This window comes from Pollicipes pollicipes, unplaced genomic scaffold (genome assembly GCF_011947565.3).
Source record: "Pollicipes pollicipes isolate AB1234 unplaced genomic scaffold, Ppol_2.1 Scaffold_4339;HRSCAF=5111_pilon_pilon_pilon, whole genome shotgun sequence".
Classification (NCBI taxonomy): Eukaryota; Metazoa; Arthropoda; class Thecostraca; order Pollicipedomorpha; family Pollicipedidae; genus Pollicipes; species Pollicipes pollicipes.
The window spans coordinates 309,063-331,971 of NW_023596473.1; the positions used below are offsets into that span (position 1 = coordinate 309,063).

Consider the following 22,909-nt stretch of genomic DNA (forward strand, 5'->3'; position numbering starts at 1 on the left):
CGGCGCTGGTTGGTGTTTAGGGTACCATAAAGGCGATGATCGGTGAAGCGGCTTGTATGGGCATGTGTCTTCTGGGTTCCCACATAGTATTATTGCATACAATGTCTGGATGCGCACGAGCAATCACTGGGAATGCGTTGTTTCAGGTCTCAAGAGTGCCCGGTGAATCTTTTCACCATTTAGTACATAGCGGGCTGTTGGCGTTCTGTATGAAGACGAATAGCGGTATCTGAATTGAAAAGTATTTTGGCTTTGTGTGGAATAAGAGCGGACCACACAAAGAAAAATGGCTGATGCTACTGCTCGCTCTCTTCAGTATGAGTACAAGGCGGTAAGTCTGCTTGCATACTGTGGTATCAAAAGCACCTTCTCTTATTTTGCCGTAAAGATATAGGTCTACAGTCATTGAGTGTGGTCATTTGTGAGATGTGAAATTAACCACACTCAATGGCTATTCTTACATCTAACAAATAATGATGTCATATATGACAAGTGACTGTGCTATATAGGGGAATAACTTGTTATTTGTCAGACATTTTGTTTTGATCTTCCTTTACATGTGTTTGAAGTGCTCGCAAGCATGTCAAAATTTATGGGATGCATGCAGTAATAGGAATTTGTCCCAGATCCAAGGGTGTTTGGGTTGAGAAGTGCTTTAATGGATGTGGCATTTTGCGCAAATGCAAGGAGCTCACAACAGTTTAAATGATGTTTACATTACCCTGATATTGGTAGCTTAGTGTGTGTCCATCATCATTGGGGCTTTATAACACACTCAGCTGCTTAGGCATCATGGTATTTCACGTGTGCTCAAAATATGGAGCATTCCCTTCTCATCAACCATAAAAAACACTACAAATTTACATGAAAATCATGCTGAATATTCTTCAGTCACTGCAAGGAGATTTTGTGGGAAGCATGATGCTGAACTCTAAACCTTTCTGTTGTTTAGAACATGGATTAGCTTAAAGCTCTGCGAGTTAAGGATTTTAGATCAACAAGGCCCTTAAGGCACTGAGGACCTTAAAGCTCTGAGCGCTTTGGAGGCTGGAATTTAGAGCTGAAAATTTAGAAGTTTTGTTCTTTTAATTTTTTCATGCCTGATGAGATATGCATTTTTAGTGTCTGTATGATGAACAATATCATCCACCTGCAAATATCTGCATAATGCAGTCTACATCTGGTTGGTAGCCAAAAATCTGGACATGCTTTGTGAACTGCTATTTGTTGAATATTAAGACAAATTTAAACTGATGACATGCTTCACATTTTTTCCAGAATTCCAACCTTGTCCTGCAAACTGACTTGCGTTTGGTGGAGCGACGAGGTCGAGATGAGGCCACCGGTGAGGTTGTCTCCCTAGTTGGAAAGCTGGAGGGCACCCGCATGGGTGACAGAGCTCAAAAGAACAAGCCACAGAAGACAGATGAACGCAAAGTCAAGTGAGAGAATCACACGTGGTCAGGAGAGTGTGAGAGGGCAGTCAGAATGATCATGTGTCCTCATGCCATGTGTGTACCCAGCATCAGCATGCAGAGTGGTGTATACCTTAAAGAGGTATTTTGGAGGGCACCTGCTGCCCCACACAGCTGTCTCATTTGGGACCGCTGTAGCTTATCAGAATCAAATTGTAGTAGGACGTGTCATGTCATCATAGTGTTCAGTTTCTATTTTTTGGTGGAGGGGTCCAAGTAGTAATATGCAATTTCACCCTAAGCATGTTGTTATATTTGAGGCTGTAAATGATTGGGATTTATTCATAAGTCAGTGTTATCGTACATGAAATGGAAATTGAGTTTTTAAGTGCTTTGCAGTTTACTTGCTGTTCAAAGAGTTGGCAGCTGATGTGTCACATGCATTTTTAGAGGGAGGAGTGCCCTTGCTGCAGTGGGGCAGTGACTGATTTGTGCTGATTTTGTGCTGTGCAGGCGTCAGAAGCGCGATGAGGCACAGCACGACTTTACCAAGATGCGCGGCACCACACTGCTGTCAGAGGGTGTGGAGGAGATGGTGGGCATTTACTACCGGCCCAAGACACAGGAGACGCGCCACACCTACGAGGTGCTGCTCAGCTTCATCCAGGAGGCCATTGGCGATCAGGTACACACCCCGTTTTTAGCTTGGCAGTTTTTAGATGAGATTCATAGTGTCCATGAGACATCAGAGTGCATCAGACATTTGAATATCACTCCAGGCAGGCTCATATGACGCCTTCGTGGGCAAATGTCAGGTTGCTTTGGTCTGCATCGCCATGACTCTGCGGACGGACGCACTGAACGGTCGGCCTGCCCCGTGGACGCCCCGGATCATGTGACGTCATGTGTTGCGGTGCCACCTTGGCCTGTGGTGATGACCCGTGTTGTCGGCATGGGGGGGGGGGGGGGGGAGAGAAGAAGAGAAGTGGGTGTGCGTGGATGGCTGTTGGGGCCTTTGACACAGGCTCTGCTTGCTGTGTGGATCTGGCTAATGCATCAAGATTGTGGAGAGTTGGTTTGGCTCCATTTGCCATAACTTGACAACTCTACCATGAAAGCCGCTATGAAATGGTCAAATTTGAGCATAACCAAACCTTGGACAAAACGAGAGAAACTGGGCAGCCATTTAAACCACTTAAAGTGATGTCGTCCTCGTTTTTTGTTTTCTAGCGCATTAGGTGTTTAACGGCAGAGAGAGGTTCGTAGTTCACACCCCCACCCCCCGCCATGGGATAACCAAAAGTGTCAAAGCTAGCAAAGCCGGAGTGGTTTAATCAGCATTCATTGAGTAAATGTTTTTGTGAATCTGGCCAATGAGGGGGCAAAATAAAATTGTCTCTCAAAGGATGACAGCTCAACGTCTATGCAATTCTGGCACCAGTTTACAGCTCTGACGGCGTGGCCGTCGCCCCAGGTAACAGTGCTCGGCGACTGGCCTGTTGCATGTCCATGTCCTGTGGTGACGTTAGTGATCCAGTTTTTGGCCGTGTTGGCGCCCCATTCTGTGGCCGTGTGAACGTCCTAATCTTTGGCCGTGTGGGCGCCCCAGACTGTGGCCGTGTGGGCGCCCCAGTCTGTGGCCGTGTGGGCGCCCCAGTCTGTGGTCGTGTGGGCGCCCCAGTCTGTGGCCGTGTGGGCGCCCCAGTCTGTGGCCGTGTGCTGAGCCGAGGGCCGCGCTCCGGCAGCCCCGAGATGTGCTAGTGCGGCGCCGCCGACGAGGTGCTGACAGTGCTCAAGAACGATCGCATGAAGGACAAGGAGCGGAAGAAGGAAACCGAGGGCCTGCTGGGCCCGCTGGCCGAGGAGCGGTTTGCTCTGCTGGTCAACCTCGGCAAGAAGATCACCGACTTCGGCACCGAGGTCAAGTCCACCGCCGCAGGTAGGCCGGCCCCTGCAGTGAGTTGCGCTCAGTGCGCTGATGTCCGTGGCGGACCGCGTCGCAGGTGTGGCTTCAGACTGGTGGTTCGGTAGCCACCGCCAATGCGCGACGGTCACGCGTTGCTTTGTTTGCGGTGTCCGCATTCTTATCGTAATTGGCCGCCACTTCTGTGGTGCGCTGGTGTGCGAAATGACGCAGGACGTGGTCGTGCACGGCTGTTGGGCGTGAACGGTGACGTGTTCTGTCGCCGTGTGCCGGCAGCCGACCAGCTGGACGACACGTACGGCGTCAACGTCCAGTTTGAGGAGTCCGAGGACGAGGGTGACAACGAGGACGTGTACGGAGAGGTGCGGGAAGACGACGACGACGAGGAGGGCGAGGAGTCCAAGGCCAACACGGCCATCTCGGCCACCAACGTGAGTCGCCGGGCCGGCCGCCCCCCGGCAGTTCGGCCGCGTCGCACCAGCTTCCGGTAGGAGGGGTTCCGTCACCGAGCTGAGCTGCTGCAGCTTGTAGCGCGTGATGTGATGTCCCACATGACATCACACCACCCTCCCGGACAGTAGGCTGAAGGGAGTATCTATAAGACGGCGTCGTCATACGAAGAACGTTGTAGCCCGGAGCTGTCCACTTAGTTTAAAGCACACCACGTCTGTAATGAGAGAGTTGTCAGGTGGCGATCTGTTTTATTAAGCGTTAGCATGTTCAAGGCGGGTAGCGTCTATACTGCCTCACATTCCAGTTGCAAGGAGGAGACGAGTCTCTGATGAAGAAAGAGAAGGCGCTTCATCCACAGGACATTGACGCTCACTGGCTTCAGCGGCAGCTGTCCAGGTACTGAGGCGTCATCTGCTCCTGCCGGAGCCCTCCACGTCAATGGCGGCTGGTTTGTGCCTCAGACAGTCGGTGCCAACTGAGGCCTCCGTTTACTTACGTATGTTGTTCCGCTCGTCATCAGTTTACCAGCACAGTAATCTAAAGCGGTGGCCGACGATCTCTTCAGTTGCCCTCATCAGTGTTTCTGTTTAAAGTATGCGTGGTGACGAGTCGGTGTTCCTAACAGCTGCATTCGTACGAACTCCATCTCGGCCGTTACTCCCCGCCGCCATCCAGAGGCCTGCTGAGGTGTGCGCGGGCGCGGGGTGGGGGGCGGCTGTTACCGGCGTTCTCGTCGCCGAGCTGGCCGGTAGCGGGCACGCCGCGCGGTGCGGCGCCACCGACCATCGCCATCGCCCGCTGTTTCAGGTACTATACGGACCCGTTCGTGTCGCAAGCCAAGTCGCGAGAGGTGATGGAGGTGCTGCAGTCGGCCGAGGACGACCGCGAGGCCGAGAACAAGCTGGTCATCCTGCTCGGCTACGACGCGTTCGACTTTATTCGCACGCTAAAGAAGCACCGCCAGATGATCCTGCACTGCACCTTGCTGGCATCAGCGCAGTCCGACCAGGAGCGGCGCGAGCTGCGCGACCGCATGGAGGCCGAACCGCAGCTGCGCAAGATCCTCCGGCTGCTAGACAACGCCGTGCGCGAGGAGCTGGAGGCGGCAGAGCAGGGGGAGGAACGGGCCGCCGGCGGCGCCGACCGCCGCCAGCCGCAGCAGGAGGCCATGGAGGTGGACGGCGAGCTCAGTCAGGTGGGGACGCGGACGCGGTACAGCCGGCAACGCTGCCGACATGGTTTCGGAAGCAAGGACGAGGTGGACAGGTTTCTAAAGACAAGGACGGGGTGGGCAGGTAGTCAGAGGCAAGGCTAAGGTGGACAGGGCATCAGAGACAAGGACAAAGTGGACAAATGATAATGATGTACGAATGCAAGTGAAGCTGCATCACTGCAGCTCTGTATTGGCCATTTAGTCTCATCTGCCAGTACAGTATTCACGACAAATGACCGTATTTGTCCGCGCGCCGCTCCGCCGTGACCTGACCCGTTTGCCGTCCTCGCAGGTGGCCGGGCCGCGGGAGACACTGGACCTGGACGACCTGGTCTTCTCTAATGGCAGCCACTTCATGTCCAACAAGAAGTGCCACCTGCCCGACGGCTCATTCCGCAAACAGCGCAAAGGCTACGAGGAGGTGCACGTGCCGGCGCTGAAGCCCAAGCCATTCGAGCCGGACGAGCAGCTGGTGCCCATCCGCGAGCTGCCTAAATACGCCCAGCCGGCTTTCGACGGTTTCAAGTCGCTGAACCGCATCCAGAGCCGGCTGTACCAGGCCTCGCTGCACTCGGACGACAACCTGCTGCTGTGCGCCCCCACCGGCGCCGGCAAGACCAACGTCGCCCTCCTCACCATGATGCGCGAGATCGGCAAGCACATCAACGAGGACGGCTCCATCCGCGCCGACCAGTTCAAAATCATCTACATCGCGCCCATGCGCTCGCTCGTGCAGGAGATGGTCGGCAACTTCAGCAAGGTGAGTGGTCGCGGAGCTGCGCCGGCCTCCGGGGGAGCGTCGCTGCGGGCTATAGCGAATTCAGGACGGGGGTCTAGCGGAGCTGTCCAGCCTTTTCACAAGCTCGTGAGGAGTACCCAGCGATCATCGGACAATCCTCAACCATTGGCCTCTCCTCGTAATCGGAGAAATGACATCTGGTGCCAACCACGTGTCATTTGTAGTTCCGTTTACAGCACAGTGATGACCCGAGTGCTCCGAAACCACCCGCACATGTGACGTAGGATGCCGGACGACCGCCACCACGTGCTATCACGCCCCGCCTTGGCCAACCGAGCCGACTGTGTCCGCGTGCCGCAGCGCCTGGCGGCGTACAACATCACCGTCTCCGAGCTGACGGGCGACCACCAGCTGTCACGCGACCAGATCGTCAGCACCCAGATCATCGTGTGCACGCCCGAGAAGTGGGACATCATCACCAGAAAGGGCGGCGAGCGCACGTTCACCCAGCTCGTCCGGCTCATGATCTTTGTGAGTGGCGCCGGCGGTCGCGCCGTCGGTCCGCTCGCGACCGCTGGCCGCGTGGTCTGCGGCGCGCAGCGGGCTACCACTGACAGATACATATGTGTAGGACCGACAGTTGTTCAGCCGTGTTGTGCGCACAGTTTGACGAACAATTTATGTGCTTGCAATCTGACTGACTTAGACTGGTATTTCAGATCAGTAAATGATCAGCTGTGTCGGCTCACCTTGACCGTTATGACCCCGGAAACAGTGCTGTGACCTTTGGCGGCCATACCGTTAGCTTTGGTGACCATACCGTGACGTTTGGTGATCGTGCCGTGACGTTTGGCGACCACATAGGGACCTTCGGTGACCATGCCGTGACTACTGGTGATCATACTGGTGACGTTTGGTGACCATATAGAGACCTTCGTTGACAATGTCGTGACTTTCGCTGACCACCGGTGATCCAGCGTGCCTCGTGGTGCTTCCGCTGCAATCCTCTGTGACTTCACCGTAACCCTCAGCTACCATACCGTGACCTTCGGTGATCGTGTCATGGCGTGTTATGACTTGACCGTGACCATTGGTCACCATGGAGTGATCCCTTGTGGCCCTACTATGACACTGTGTATACGACTACCCTTGAGACCAAGCCGTGACCTTCGGTAACCGAATCGTGACCCCTCGGTGACCATGTCATGTGATACGGTGACTGTGTGGCCATCCCCGGTGACCATCCTGGGACGCTTGGTGACTATACCATTTCACTCGGTGACCGTGTCGGAGGTTTTGATGAACCTGCCGCGATCGGCGGTGGCCGTACCGTGACCCACGGCGACCGTGCATCGCTGACCGCCGCACGCGCGTGCCTGCAGGACGAGATCCACCTGCTGCACGACGAGCGCGGCCCGGTGCTGGAGGCGCTGGTGGCGCGCACCATCCGCAACATGGAGCTGACGCAGGACCAGGTGCGCCTGGTCGGCCTCTCCGCCACGCTGCCCAACTACCACGACGTGGCCATGTTCCTGCGCGTCAAGCCGGAGACGGTGAGCGCCGCCTGCGGTCCGGCCCGCCGGGGACGTGTGCCGGGACGGAGGGGAGGGGTGAGGGACGAGCGCTGTGATGCCGCGGAGCTGCGCTGGGACTGGGCCCTTGTCCGGCCCAGACAGGCTCGTGGCCGACCCGGACAGGCTCGTGTCCGGCTCAGACAGGCCGGTGTCCGGTCCATACAGGCTCGTGTCCGTCCCGGGACAGGCTCGTGTCCGTCCCGGGACAGGCCCGTGTCCGGCCCGGACAGGCTGGTGTTTGGCCCCGGACAGGCTCGTGTCCGTCCCGGGACAGGCCCGTGTCCGGTCCAGACAGGCCCGTGTCCGGCCCGAACAGGCTCGTCTCCGGCCCGGACAGGCTCGTGTCCGGCCCGGGCAGGCTCGTGTTCGTTCCAGACAGGCCCGCGTCCAGCCCGGACAGGCTCGTGTCCGGCAGGGACAGACTCGTGTCCGACCCAGGCAGGCTACACGCGGCCTGTTCGGATGCGGTGTCTGGCGGAGGACGCTACGCGTGCCGTCAACCTGCCTTTGCCACGTGTCGTGGTCCACACACGGTCCGCTTGAGTCTGCTCGAGAGCCGCGCCGGAACGCCAGTGTCAGCGCGGTCTGCTCTGGCAGTCATTGCCGGGCGCCAGCGGCCCTGTACGCGTCGCTAGTGACCTTGTCCATGTAGGACGCCACAGTCTGCCGCTATACCCAGGGGTTAGACGCTGCAGGCTCGCGCCATCTGTAACCTAGCCGACGGAGTATGCAAGGTTGTTACGCCCATGGACCGCTTGTTTCCAATGTCTCACTGCGGGATGGCATGTGCGTGTTCTCCACTCTCCTCCACCTCCTCATCGCCAACCCGGCCGTGACGCGCCCCGCCTGGCCCCGCCGTCGGCAGGGCCTGTTCTACTTCGACAACTCGTTCCGCCCCGTGCCGCTGGAGCAACAGTACATCGGCGTCACCGAGAAGAAGGCGATCAAACGCTTCCAGGTCATGAACGAGATCGTCTACGAGAAGGTCATGGAGCACGCCGGCAAGAACCAGGTACTCCCGCCGCCGTCTGGAGACTCCGGCCGCACAAGCGGGCTCACTGCTGCGTGAGAAGCGTGCCAGGATGCTCTGCGCCGGTGCTCTTGCTGTGACTCAACGGACTCCTAGCGTTGAGAGCTTATGGCATGTCTGAGGATGGGATATGGCTGGCAGATGTGGCCTTCACAGAATCGTGGGGAATAGCTCGTGGTGTTGTGCTGCCCCGACTGCCCACTAGGTGGCCGGCCTCCGCCTCAGAGGACGTGACCCGTGACCTGTGACCTGAGCTGGCCCGTGCTCGCAGGTGCTCATTTTCGTGCACTCGCGCAAGGAGACGGGCAAGACGGCGCGCGCCGTGCGTGACATGTGCCTTGAGAAGGACACGCTGGGGCAGTTCCTGCGCGAGGGCTCCGCCTCCACCGAGGTGTTGCGCACAGAGGCGGAACAGGTGGGTGGTGCGCCGGGCCGGGCTGTGTCGGGCCGAGCTGCCCCCATGTCACGCGACGCTGCAACTGCCGGTGCGTCCAGTATCGCTGTCAAACTCCACGATCTCCGTGTGTTCTCCACGCGGCTTCCGGCTCATTCGCGGAATACTGTTCTTCTTAAAGGTTTAGTCCGGACGTTTTGAGTGGATGGATTTCTGGAATCAGAGCTCACACCAAGCAGTGCTTGTTGTGCGAGCCCTGTTCTCTACCATCCGATCTTGCAATTCCAAGTCCACATCAGACTGGTGGCGAAAGCTTAGCGTGCTGCAATGCTCGGCGCGGTCCGCCCCGTCCTCTGACGCCATCTGACCTTGCCCAGAACGGCATTGCTATTCACGGGACCTTCATTAGTCTTTGCCATGCATGCCGCGGTGAGTCTCGATGATCCCGTGACCGGCGTCCGGTGACCCCGTTCCGCCCGCGCGCCCCGCAGGTGAAGAACATCGAGCTGAAGGACCTGCTGCCGTACGGCTTCGCCATCCACCACGCCGGCATGACGCGCGTCGACCGCACGCTCGTGGAGGACCTGTTCGCTGATCGGCACATCCAGGTGGGTTGCGCGGACGCCTCGGCCGGCCGGCCAGGCGGCGCTCCCCGCCCGGTCCGGGGCGGACCATGATGGACAGCTGCTGCTGTTGGACCACACGGCGGCTGGGGATTTCCCGAGCAAATGTGTCGCGATCAGTACGCAGCGATCGTCTCGTCGTGCAGCGATTCGCGACGAACAGCGACTCTGGCTTCTTCAGAGGCTCGGTGACCTTGTGCTCAGGATGTCTGGTTCCAGTCGTATTCATGAGTGGTTGACCAGGAGTGACCAGGAGCCACTGCTCGGCTGACGATTGCTGGTACTTGCTGCTGGTTTACGTGTTATTCCAGCAAGGGTGGGATGCCAAGTGGTCGTCAAACCCGACCGCCACACACGCTCTGCGTCCTTTTCCACCGTTGCTGCCGTGGCGGCGCGAGTACGCCCGGTCTCCGTCCTCGTCCAGGTGCTGGTGTCGACGGCCACGCTGGCCTGGGGCGTCAACCTGCCGGCGCACACGGTCATCATCAAGGGCACCCAGGTGTACAACCCGGAGAAGGGCCGCTGGACCGAGCTGGGCGCGCTGGACGTGCTCCAGGTGAGGCAGGCGCCGTGGCAGGTCAGGCTACCGCCATAGAGCCCTGACGCCTCCTCTCAACGAGACAGCATCCGACCACCGCGGGGTGTGCGGTGACTGGACGCGAGCCGCGCACCGCTCAGGGCGGGATGTGGGACGCCTGTTTAGTTCCTGATGCAAAGTTCAATAAGTCTTGTGAAGGCGATTAGTAAACTGAGTTGACAGTCGTTTTTATGGTGACTGATAGTTATACTCCATGAGCGTTTGCTGCGCCACGGACCAGATGTGTCAACTTGGTCCTTAAAGCATTTGGTACATTGCGGTTTGGAGTGCTACCCGTACTCCGGTGCCCGCTGGTGGCGCCGTCCAGCGACTCCAGGGGCGGCTTTGGCAGAGCCGTGACGTGCTGGTGCCGTTACCCTACAGATGCTGGGCCGCGCCGGTCGGCCCCAGTACGACACCAAGGGCGAGGGCATCCTCATCACCAACCACTCGGAGCTGCAGTACTACCTCTCGCTGCTCAACCAGCAGCTGCCTGTCGAGTCTCAGGTGCGTGGCGTGGCGCGTGTCGTCACCGCTGGCGGCCCGGTCCGGGACGGCCGGCGCCGGCGCGCCCGTGCGGCGCCGGGGCAACGCTGCTGCGCCGGCGGCCGGTCCCAGGAGCCCGGTGCTGTCGGCGCGTCGCGCCCGCTCGTGCGTCCAAACCGGCGGGAGGTGTTGGCTGGGGTTGTGTTGCTGTCGGCCATCTTTGCGTTGCGCTGAAGGATTTCCAGTCCTGACTGGGTACGATGTCGTGGGGAGGTGCGCTAACGTTGAAGTACTACAGGCTGTGTATATATGTAGATCGCTTGAACAGATGACTGTCGCAAGACAACAACTACATACATGCCATGTAGTTGCTAGTACGTCATGCGGAAGTCATTTCACGTCGTTTATGTCAAGCATGTCATATGAAGCTTGCGTGGTAGCATTGTTTCGATACGCTCATCACACGGACCAGCTTTCCGGCTTCTGGAGGGTGTGTGTGTGTTTCTCCGCCGACAGATGGTGTCTCGGCTGTCAGATACGCTGAACGCCGAGATTGTACTGGGCACGGTCAAAAACGTGCGCGACGCGGTCAACTGGCTGGGCTACACGTATCTCTACGTGCGGTGAGTGCGCCGTGGGAACGGTGACCACGATCCCGCGGCGGCGGCGTGGAGTACCAGAGCAGAACACGTGCTGTGAACAGGTCAATGAACCCTCGATAGTGTGTACGCCCAGCCAGCATTGATACCTGTTCCACCCTTGAACCCAGTGGCGGCACTCTCCCGCCCATCTGAGTCGTGCCTGCTTGCGCCCAGCCCTGGTGTGCTGCCGTCAGACACGTTCCAGCTCGTGGCCGTTGTCGGGCGGGCGGCTGCTCGGCAGTTCACACTGACTCGACAATCCACACTGACCCAGCGTGGCGTCTGTCAACCCCTGACCGTGTCGCGATGTCGAGCGCGCCGGGTTGAGTTCGCTGGCCGGCGTGCGAGTGTGGCACCGGCCGTGACCTGCGCTGACCTGACCTGACCGCCGGCCTGCAGCATGCTGCGCTCGCCGGCGCTGTACGGCGTGCAGCACGACTCCGTGGAGTCCGACCAGCTGATGGAGGGCCGCCGCGCCGACCTGGTGCACACGGCGGCGCTGGCGCTCGACAAGTCCGGCCTGGTCAAGTACGAGCGCAAGACCGGCCAGCTGCAGGTGGGCACGCGTCACGGCCGCCGCTTCAGCCGGGCGGCGCCGCCGCGGCACGCTGCGACGGCAGCCCCGCCGCAGCGGCTGCATTCCAGTCCGGACGGATCTTCGTATTCGACTTTGCTCAGGCCGTGGCGTTGTCCGGCGTTATGAAACTGACGTGTACGGTATCTTCCATGAGTTATGCGCGCGGCCTGTGTTGCACCCGGACGCACGTGCTCTGTGGTGTATGTGACTGCGGCGTCCTGTTAGCGGCGTCACCGGTGTTGGTGCGTCGGCGATGTCGACCCCGGACCAGAGGCTGGGCCCGGTGGTGTGTGACCTCTGCGGTCCCGCTGACGCGTCCGCGTGCCGCCACGCCCGCCCCGGCAGGTGACGGAGCTGGGCCGCATCGCGAGCCACTACTACCTGACGCACCAGACGGTGCAGACCTACAACCAGCTGCTGAAGCCCAGCCTCTCCGAGATCGAGCTGTTCCGCGTGTTCTCCCTGTCCGGCGAGTTCCGCAACGTCGGCGTCCGGGAGGAGGAGAAACTGGAGCTGCAGAAGCTGATGGAGCGCGTGCCCGTGCCCATCAAGGTGAGCAGTGCGCTGCCTCTGTCGGGCAGCGGCGGCGATTCGGGTGCCGGTGGTGCCGTCCGCTTCTCGGTCGTCCCCGTCACCTGCCATAGACGAGCCGGACCCCCGGCATCTCTCACCGATCACCGATCATGTCCGCCTCGGACAACAGAGACCGGTTCACAGCCTCCCAATCATAGTAACAAACAGTAATGTCAACAGGCTCCCCGGTCACGTGACGACGTAGACACCGGCGCCATTGTCTGAGAGCGAGCCCTTTGCGCGGCCCTGCCCTCACACTGCGCCACTACCACTGCATGACAGGCGCCTCCCCCGCAGGAGAGCATCGAGGAGCCCAGCGCCAAGATCAACATCCTGCTGCAGGCGTACATTTCGCAGCTGAAGCTGGACGGCTTCGCGCTGATGGCCGACATGGTCTACGTCACCCAGTCGGCCGGCCGGCTCATGCGCGCCATCTACGAGATCGGTGAGCAGGCTGGTGGGCGCGCGCCGTGCCACCGACTCGCGGAGCGCGGCTGCGACGGGCGGACCGTGCTGCTCGGCCTGTGGCCTCTCGCCGGCGGACTGAGCTCGGCCTGTGGCCTCTCGCCGGCGGACTGAGCTCGGCCTGTGGCCTCTCGCCGGCGGACTCAGCTCGGCCTGTGGCCCCTCGCCGGCGGACTGAGCTCGGCCTGTGGCCTCTCGCCGGCGAACTGATCTCTGTCTGTCACCGCTCGCCGTAGGACTGAGCTCGGCCTGTGGCCGCTCGCCGGCGGACTGAGCTCGGCCTGTGGCCGCTGGCCGGCGGACTGATCTCTGTCTGTCGCCGCTCGCTGGCGGACTGAGCTCGGCCTGTGGCCGCTCGCTGGCGGACTGAGCTCAGTCTGTCGTCGCTCGCCGGCGGACTGAGCTCGGCCTGTGGCCTCTCGCCGGCGGACTCAGCTCGGCCTGTGGCCTCTCGCCGGCGGACTCAGCTCGGCCTGTGGCCGCTCGCCGGCGGACTGAGCTCGGCCTGTGGCCTCTCGCCGGCGGAACTGATCTCTGTCTGTCGCCGCTCGCCGTGACGGCTCGGCCTGTGGCCGCTCGCCGGCGGACTGAGCTCGGCCTGTCGCCGCTCGCTGGCGGACTGAGCTCAGTCTGTCGTCGGTCGCCGGCGGACTGAGCTCGGCCTGTGGCCGCTGGCCGGCGGACTGAGCTCTGTCTGTCGCCGCTCGCTGGCGGACTGAGCTCGGCTTGTCATCGCTCGCCGGCGGACTGAGCTCAGTCTGTCGTCGCTCGCTGGCGGACTGAGCTCGGCCTGCTGCCGCTCGCCGGCGGACTGAGCTCGGCCTGTCGCCGCTGGCCGGCGGACTGAGCTCTGTCTGTCGCCGCTCGCCGGCGGACTGAGCTCGGCCTGTGGCCGCTGGCCGGCGGACTGAGCTCAGTCTGTCGTCGCTCGCCGGCGGACTGAGCTCGGCCTGTGGCCGCTGGCCGGCGGACTGAGCTCTGTCTGTCGTCGCTCGTCGGCGGACTGAGCTCGGCCTGTGGGCCGCTCGCTGGCGGACTGAGCTCGGCCTGTGGCCGCTCGCCGGACGGTGACAGCTCTGCTGTGTGATCCAGAGGGACGAGAGCGGCCGCACAGCGATGTACACGTCCCTCTCTCTGGTGTCCTTCCATCGTCGAGCGGATCTGTCACGCGGATCAGTTGTCCCCTCGTAGGCCTGTCGGCCACAGTAAGCGCACTGCGTCGTCCTGGTCAGCCTGCATCACCGCCAGCCTTGAAGTGTGGCCAGGAAGGGCCGACCCAGCCGCTGTGTGAAGCAGGCAGTCACAGAAAGGTAGTCAGTCTCTCCAGCACCCCCTCTTAGGACACAGGCGGTTATCGGCCGGCGGAACAGCGGTGCACAATAAGCAGGGAGCGGTGACTGGCATGGAGCTGACGCGGCACCACTGGCTCGTGTCCGAACCAGCCATCCTCACACTCCAGGCCGTGGGCCCCTGGCCGCTCTGCAGGGGACGAGCTCGGGCGGCCAGGTTGTGTGATAGATGTCCGACCAGTTGTTCAGATACGCACTTCGGGGCGAGAGTCGATGTCTACAGCTTCCCGGTTTAACGCGGCCTTCATTGGGCGCCTGATCCGCCCTCTCGTTACCCTCGATTGCCGCGCGGCCTGTAACCCAGACGATTGACGTTCTCCCGGCCCCGGCTCAGGCCGGTCAGGGATGACCATATCTTCGCCTCTGCCTCTGAGTCGTTTCTCGCACCGCTGCTGAGGTTACAGCGAGTGAGAGGAAGTGCGTGCAGAACCCCCAGTGGTTTGATTTCCTCTGGGGTATCGCTAGCGTGCCGAGCCGCTGCAGGGCGCGCTCCCTGTTCCCAGCGGCGTAAGCGTGTCGTGCGGCCAGCGGGGACGCCCCAGTCGGCGGTCCATCGGCGTTGTTCCCCACGGATGACACCACCTCCGCCCGGCCCGAGTCCGTTTTCGGTGGAGCCGTCGGTGAAGCAGGTGCTGTCCGCCGCAGGCACGACTGCCATCGCGCCGTCAGCCGCTGCCCTTCTGGTCTCCGTAGCGTCGATCCGCGGTGTGTTCCCGTGGCCGACGTGTCGAACACGGTGGGGCACCGCCCGGCGCGCGGCCGGGGCGACATGGTTGGGACTCGGTACCTGTTGGGCGATGTAGTCTCTTCACGTGGGAGGCGCTCCAGCCCGACGTCGGCCGCTAACCGGGCGGCCAGCTGTACTACCGTCAAGTCCCTCCGCTCCGGAGACGTGGTCTGATTCACATCTCGGCCGTGCGGTGGGAAGCGCAGGACTCCTTCACGCGGCGGCGTCCCTCGCTACTCGGCTGAGGAGGCAGTTCTCATGGCTGCGTCGGCGAGCGCCACTCCTCCCGTGGCGTCAGCAGAGCGCCCGTGATGGTTCATCCACGGCGGAAGCTACGTCGGCCTGGCCTCCGGTTGTATGGGCGCTGAACTGTACGTACGTGGCGGCGGCGGTACAGCGCGACCGGCAGGGTGAGCTGCGCGCGCGTCCCGGGAGAGGCGAGCCACAGCCCCACGTCGTACCGACCAGGGCTTCGACGGCCCTGAGCCGTCTCGCCAGTGTGGTCTCAAGCCGTTTGTCGTTTGAGGAGATCAGCGCGTGCCGAAGGTGACGCTCCACCGCGTTGTCGCCTAAGCGGATGGGCACGCTGGTTTTGCTGTTTGTTTCGTGCACACTCGAAATGAAAAGCGTGGTTTTGGTCTTCTTTTTTTCTGACCTCCATCGACCACGTGTCAGCTCACTCCTTCACCTCATCAACAGCGGGCTGAACCGTGAGTGTCGCAGCCTCTTCGATTTTGTCGTACGCGTAAACGGCCAGCCCTTCGGAGTCCATGCTGGTTTGGGCACGGCGGCGCAGCACCGGATCGATTGCAAACAAGCCAGAACAGCGGAGATGGCGTCCCGCCCGTGGCAAGCCTCTTCACTGATATAGACCGCGCCTGATGGCGTTTCGTGCCGGAGGACCGCGCCCTTGATCGGCCGGGCAGTGGCGCCTCCACCGCAGCGTCCAGGAGAGTACCCACCGACCACAAGCTGGTAGGGAGACGCGTCTGTGTGACCTTGTGGCCGGAGTACGCAAAACACCAGAGGCTTGAGAACAGAGGTGCCGTTTTGGGGAAGTTCTTGTCCGAGCTCCCGTCGGAAGTCCGAGGATGGACCATCTGCCCGTCCAAAAAAGTGTCAAAATTCAGGTTTTCCAAAGGCTTCCAATTCTTTATATCAAATAACCACTACCTACAACCAATAAGCCCAGTCACTACTCCCGCCATGACAGTCCCTCACTCGGATCGAATGGAAACGAGGAAATGACCGTGGGCAAGTGATGTGTAATGGTAAGTAATTGTATGTCTTTTTGAACCAGTTTTCTGCTACTTGCGGGAAAATAGAGTGCGCTGTTTCGGTTGGTCCGGTTCCTTTAGACTCGTTTTGCTTACAGCTTCGCTGGCAATAACATTCACAGATGCCACTTACCTACCCATATGGGCTTAAAGGACAGCAGACGTGGTTCTGTACTGGTAGTGGTAGTTCCACTGAGTAGATGAGGGCCCTAACACCAAGAAGTGTGAACGCACTCCGGTGGTCCAGTAAGTGCTCAGTAGTACAGCACTGTTGACTCGTTTCGTTCTGTGATTAGCTGAGGCGTGGGGGGGGGGGGGGGGAGGGGACTACATCGCGTGATCGCTGCCCCGCTCGGATTATAGAAGTGCGGTTAATGTAGCGCCTGCTGAAAAAATTACTGATTGAAATGCTTTCGTTTTCCTTAAGCTTAAATATCCAACGCGCGTGGCATAGTGATAACCTCATTCTGAGCTGCGCAAATGGGACGTCACTCAAACCTAGCGGAACGCGTTTTTGATATAGACGAATGACCGGACCAAGACCGAAGTTTCTGAAATGCGACTTTGATCGGATGGGAGACACTTTGCCATTAAACTGTGCTTTGGCTCTCGCCCTGATACGTTTGGTCAGCGTCAGTCTGCGCACGAGGTGGAAACCTTTGATCTGTTAAGCAAGACATAATGGCAAGCAGTTTTTGCGTAAGGCCTCTCCCGCAGACGGCGTCTGGGACGGCTCTAGGTTCCGTTTCTATTGACTTCGTTCCTTGCCGCCGTCTGGATGTGATGAGCTTGTATTACGCTCGGCTGATTGAGTCCTCTTTGACTCGGCGCTGCCGAGCGGCGGCTGTGAATGTCTTCTGTGCTTCGCTAATGTATTTATTGTCCTCATGCCGGCCAGTTCTGAGCGAATGTATCCCTTTTCCTGTGCTGTGTTGATTTCCATTTAAGCGTCTGATGCAGCTGTGGTCAGATACAATTAGATACCCTCCTCTGAAGTGGTTTCATCAGCGAGTTTACCAGCAAGTCTTCCACGACGGCGAGACTCACTGTACCCAGGACTTTGTCCTTTGACCTGACCTGTGAGGGGCAGTACTCCCCGCTTGCGCCATTCAGATGCGCTATCGCACCGCCGTCGCGGGCGTGTCGCTGCCACCGCCGTACGTCCGCGCTCCAGGCCCGGGTCTACCCTCCACCAGGACGTATTTGGCGTGCTTCTAGCCTTGCAAGCTTCGCTAATGACGTATGCAGCGCAGACTGGTCTGCGGTGATGTGAGGGGATGACACGTGTGGACGACGGTCTGACCGCTGTGCTGCTGAAGCCAGCCGCATTCTGAACACTCACGCTGCAGTGGGGGCACATCGCGTGCACATCTTACCGCCCCGCCTGTGGCCGGTGGCACGCCCGATGCCGTGTTTCCATGCAGAAAGGCCAAACGCGGCGGCGACCTCCACACTGAATCAATGGACCGTTCCACGCCATTTGCCAGGCCCCGGCTGCTGTAAAGGCCAGCTGCCGCAGAAATGCTGATGGGCAGCTTTTGGAGCTTGGGCCATTTTTGGATCAAAGATGGTGTACGCAGGTGCAGAATTAGCACGTCATGTGCACGATGTAGCCAACGTGTCTGGTTGTATCCCCTATGCTTGGGTGCATGGGTGACCGTCAGTGACATTGAAACCCAGCGTTTTCGCTCAGCCTTCATATGATGTCACTTGAGCTACGTCCCTTCGCTAAGCACTTCTGAGTGTGTACATGTGTATTTGACGACTGTTCGGAGACAGTCTTACTGTGGACCGACCCGATAAAGTACAATGGATATATAAATAAGCCGAGACGTGTCTTCGGAATGCGCACCAAATTTGATGTTGTTTAACTTTGAAAAGCTGTCGCATTGCTCGTGCGGTATGGCGTCTGCCACCTCCGTGTCTCGCTAAGCCAGACCCCTGTTTGTGTGCAGTTCTGAGTCGGGGCTGGGCGCAGCTGGCTGAGAAGACGCTCAGCCTGTGCAAGATGGCAGACAAGCGGATGTGGCAGTCGATGTCGCCGCTGAGGCAGTTCAAGAAGATCCCCGAGGAGGTGGTCAGGAAGATCGAGAAGAAGAGCTTCCCGTTCGAGAGGTTTGTTGCTGGCTGGCGATGTCACACGCCGTCGCGCTGGTCGTGCTACGTCTGGCACTCAGCTGACGCCCGGCGTGTCGTTATCAGTCTGTCGCGCCTCGTGGTGCCGCACACGACGTTGTCGCGCTCGATCCATCAGTGGCCTCTCCAGCCCGTTTACCCGCTCGGCAGGGCCGCTCCGAAGCTCCGTCGGCCTAACCACCGTGCCGATCGCCAAACAGCGCCTGGCGGGCGGGCGGAGCGGCGGCGGCGGGCGCCCGTTCTCGGCCGCGCCCCGGGCGCAAGCGGGGCAGACGGGCAAGGCGTGCAGCGGCCGGCCGCCACCACGCTGATTGCGAATTGGTGGAATCAGTTGGAGCTGTTGTTTGTGCCGTCGAATGTTGCCGGCGGGATGAATCTGTCGTCTGTTCTCTGCTGGGTAGCGGGCGTGTGTTGTTTGTCATAATCTTGAGCAGTCTTGTATGTTCTGGGTGGGAGATAGTTTTGCGGAATGGAGTGGCGGCTATGGAGCGGCTGTGCCTTTAGCAACCGTGTTATCTGTACCCATGGGCGAAGGCAGGGTCACACTATGTATGCGTGTGGGATGGGGGGGGGGGGGGGGGCAGGTGGTGGAGGAGACCCAACCACTTTCTTTCGAAAAGTGGTGCGCAAAATTTTTCCCGTAGGGCATAACATCATCAAGGGTTTTCTGTCAGTAATTTTTGCGTGTTGCCTTTGATTTTGTAGTTCTCGACATTTAATCACAAAGATTATATTAATGTATATACAAATTTGATAACATACGTATACACACACACGCATATATATATATATATATATATATATATATATATACGGCGTATATACCGCGTTATCGTGGTATTAGATACTGACAGTGTCGCGTTGTCAAATGCTTGCCAGTAGGCTGGGAAATTGCCCCAAAAGTCCTGGTGATTTTACTTCGTTGTTTGTCCCCGACAAGTGCCGTGAATAGCTGCGTCCAAACCGAATACATCGCAATGATCATCATATTGTCCTTGCATGGGTTCAAGTTTACCGAAGGTGCGTGTCAGCCGCAGCCCCCGGCCAGGACTGTCGCAAAGCTGGCGGTTACTAGCTAAGGCCATGCTAAGCAGTTTCAACCAACCTCAGCTGGCTTTTCTTCCGCTAGATTTCCAACGTCATGAATGGTGAATTATTTTAATAACGTGAGAGGAGTTACGTCATGATCTGTCTCATGATCCCAACAACGTGAGTGAACTTTTCTCAGCGGTGAGGAGGGCTTTGTGCTGTGTCGGGTATATCTACTTTTGCACAGAGCAAGTGGGTAATGCGTCGAGATGTACAATGCCGTTCAGTATGCGGGCCCAGTAACCTCCCAGAGAGATCAGAACTGCTTCAAGATATAAGGCGGGCGCGCATGAGACGGTTTCGGCCGTTGCAGGAAATAGTCGCTTCCATTACGCCAGTCCGCTCATGCCATGACGGACTAGCGCCTCAGGACTAACGCTCACGCGGCGTGTAACGCGCCTATTACGCCGCAGACTGTACGACCTGGGCCCCAACGAGATCGGAGAGCTGATCCGCGCGCCCAAGATGGGCAAGCTGATCCACAAGTACGTGCACCAGTTCCCCAAGCTGGAGCTGGCCACGCACATCCAGCCCATCACCAGGTGAGCAGTCAGCGCCCGGCGGCGGCGGGCACCATGGGACAGGGGACGTGGGGCTGCCTCTCTGCGCCGCGGGGTGCACTCGGCGGGTCCAGATGGGCGCTGTCGCACGGACGGCGACGGCTACGGCGGCCGTGTGTCGTCGTCCGTGTGTGATTATGTCCTTGAGAGGCTGCGCGCTTCTGCCAATGTCGCTCGGCCCCCCGCTGATTCCGAGCTGTCCCTCCCCCGTGCGTGCTCGCCCCGTCTGCACGGTGTCCTGGCCTGCGGCGTCCAGTGATCCCGTCGGGTGCGATCGCAGGCAGACGCTGAAGGTGGAGCTGACCATCACGCCAGACTTCCAGTGGGACGAGAAGGTGCACGGCAAGGCTGAGGCCTTCTGGATCCAGGTGAGCCATGTCGCAGAGACGTGCGGTCGCCGCCGGAGGCACTGTCACGTAGCGCGACCGAGCAGCGTGATTGCCATCCTGACGTGGCTGGTTTCTGGCATCAGACGCGTGGGGTGCTATGGCTGCTTGTCTCCTTATCTCATGTGTGCAGTTCGTGACGTGTTACATTTTTGATTTTGTTCTGACCCCGGTTGCGGTCGTTGGAGCCGCCTGTGACCCAGCCGGCCCTGGCCCTGGCTGCGGTCGTTAGAGCCGGCCCTGGCCCCAGTTACGGTCGTTAGAGCCGCCTGTGACCCAGCCGAGCCTGCCTCAGGTGCTGGACGTGGACGCCGAGATCCTGCTGCACCACGAGTACTTCTTGCTGAAGCAGAAGTTCGCACAGGATGAGCACGTCGTCAAATTCTTCGTGCCCGTGTTCGAGCCGCTGCCGCCGCAGTACTTCATCAAGTGAGTGACAGCTGGTAGCGCGTCCCTCGAAGTTGGGCGCCGACAGTGGACTATTTTTCTCGCAGCGCAAGGGATGGATCCCACTGCGAACCGGGCCGTGAGCGCGAGGCATTCAAAGTTGCGAAAGCCGGCGAAGTTTTCGCTCGAGCAATGGGGCTCTGTGGTTGGCGAGTATGCGGTAGCGGCGATGGTACTTTGATTGTGTTTCAGTTCATAGTGGTACAGATACAGACAAGGCTAAAGAGCAGCGTTATTTCAGTGGCGCGGGATTTATTAGAGTTGGGCATCTTGTTCTGTTGAACCGGAATTCTCTGACCATTCCAGGAAAAGCAAAATATGACCCCGCTTGGAAGCCCCAGCCTGTTAAAAACGCACTTCAGAGCCTTGCGTTTACTTATGATAGCGATGTGACGTTAAGTTGATCACTGCATCGTCAAGGAGAACTGCGTGCTTTTTGGTGAACTCGCGTGTCATGCATGGCTTAATTTCATCGGCGCATATTCTTTACGTGTGACGTACGAGTTGGGAGCTCAAGCAAGGTATGACCATTTCCTTACCCTAGGCTAACATGATGTAATTTATGAGTGTTAATGCTCATCGGTTTACAATATGGAATACGGCCATTTTACTGATAGAGACAAACGAGACGTATGCGAAGTCTGATAGTCCCTAGATAAAAGTTGTAGCACCTTTGGTAGCTCAATGTAGGCATATTGACATTAACCTTAGTTCCGCGTCGTTCAAATATTCACAGTTCACGCGCCCTGCTTTGTTATTGCATAATTAGGCTTCTGAATCAGATAGAGATATTGTAGCTTACTTTGCTTTATGGCTACGTTACTGCTAAATACCATGACGTATGCTGTGATGCATTAGGAGTTTTGAACCCACCGTAATTATAACTAAATAGGCATCTAGTTTATGACTGTGATGTGATGCTGCATATCCAGAAATCCTTCCCATCCCACAGGCCTCATACAAGTCCACAGCGACGATTATTATGAACGCAAATAACCCTTAAATCATGATTGCATTTGGGCCATCGTTATCAGTGTTCTCAGAAGGGTCGTGTGTTCATGTTACCTATGGTGGCGTACGTTTGCACTCCGTCGTCTTAAAAGTCAACAGGAGTTTATGCGAGTGCCAACTCTACAAACGGCTCGCGTGATATTATCTGGTGATCCAGGCCTAGTCATATCCGGTGACCAGGCTTCTGCCAGGCCTAGTCATAATGATATCAAAGGTAAATGCCCTTCTGACAAAGGGCATTTACAAAATGCGCATCTTCATGACAAAGATGCGCGTGCCATCAGGACCGATCAGTGACCGGCAGGAGCGCCGCCTTGGCTGCGTGTCGTAATCGCATGTCCGCAAAATGCGGAAACCTTAGGGTTTTTTTGGTCGGACATTATTTTGCAGCTGGCCAGGCGACCTGCTAGCCCATCGCCCAACTGGCGCCGCTCCCCTTGTTAAGTAAAGGTTCTCAGAGCCTGCAAAGGTTTCCAGAGGCCGCCAATATGCTCAAAGGTCACGGCACGCCCACGAGGAGACAAAGTGCAAGCGTAGCAGCGCGCAATTGCAGCTCCTATCATTGAATGGGGCTGCCAGAGTGGTCCGCATTGCCTGCTGCACTGTCACGTGACCTCCGGTGTGGGGACGTCGATTGCGGCACCTGCGCAGGCGCGTACAGACGAGAGGCATTCGTATCGGCACTGCTCACAACTCGATGCGAGAAGATTCCTCTCCCCGTTGAGTTATAGCCAGACGTTGCAATATGGCAGGATCGGTAGAGCGGTATTTTTTGGGGGGGATTGCTCACCAAGTCGCGGCATCCTTGTGGGCCGGTCTATGACACGTCCTAGCGCCCTGTCACCTGTGCTGAACGAGTTAGGTGCGCGCAGGCCTGACATAAATATGTGAAGTTTGTGCATACAGGGAAGCCGTAATCCATTTCGTGTCATCATTTTTGTCAGCAGTTAACTATTTATGGTGTCACATTTCTGCAAAGTTTTGACGTCACCATGGGTGCTTAAGAAGGTGAATCCGCTGCAGCCTTGGTGCGTCCCTTATGACGGCGTCCGTGACATTACAGCCGAAGACAAAGCAGAACAGGGCAGGATTTCATGTTCTTTTTTCGCTGAGTCTGGGGCTAGAAAGCTGCCTTTTGTATATAGCTGTATGCCCTCTTTAAGAAAAAGTTTGTGAACGGCCTGTTTTAGTAGCCCCAATTTCTCGCCTGATGCGTATGCCCAGGCTTCGGACCGGCCGAGCG

General features: G+C 58.4%; 1 protein-coding gene across 1 annotated transcript in view; it reads left to right on the plus strand.

The window, feature by feature from the left end:
• The window catches only part of LOC119097774 (putative U5 small nuclear ribonucleoprotein 200 kDa helicase), a gene marked incomplete at its 3' end in the record, with an annotated part of 64,056 nt that continues 41,147 nt past the window's right edge, over window positions 1-22,909 (plus strand). The window contains 25 exon segments of the mRNA XM_037220746.1: window positions 1-21; window positions 147-331; window positions 1,279-1,442; window positions 1,929-2,100; window positions 3,161-3,175; window positions 3,177-3,354; window positions 3,616-3,770; window positions 4,097-4,188; window positions 4,600-4,987; window positions 5,298-5,765; window positions 6,105-6,275; window positions 7,127-7,297; window positions 8,184-8,330; window positions 8,620-8,763; window positions 9,234-9,350; window positions 9,790-9,921; window positions 10,327-10,449; window positions 10,945-11,051; window positions 11,469-11,625; window positions 11,992-12,198; window positions 12,517-12,664; window positions 17,993-18,152; window positions 19,676-19,804; window positions 20,103-20,190; window positions 20,504-20,637. Of these exon segments, the coding sequence (XP_037076641.1) occupies window positions 287-331; window positions 1,279-1,442; window positions 1,929-2,100; window positions 3,161-3,175; window positions 3,177-3,354; window positions 3,616-3,770; window positions 4,097-4,188; window positions 4,600-4,987; window positions 5,298-5,765; window positions 6,105-6,275; window positions 7,127-7,297; window positions 8,184-8,330; window positions 8,620-8,763; window positions 9,234-9,350; window positions 9,790-9,921; window positions 10,327-10,449; window positions 10,945-11,051; window positions 11,469-11,625; window positions 11,992-12,198; window positions 12,517-12,664; window positions 17,993-18,152; window positions 19,676-19,804; window positions 20,103-20,190; window positions 20,504-20,637 (3,812 nt within the window).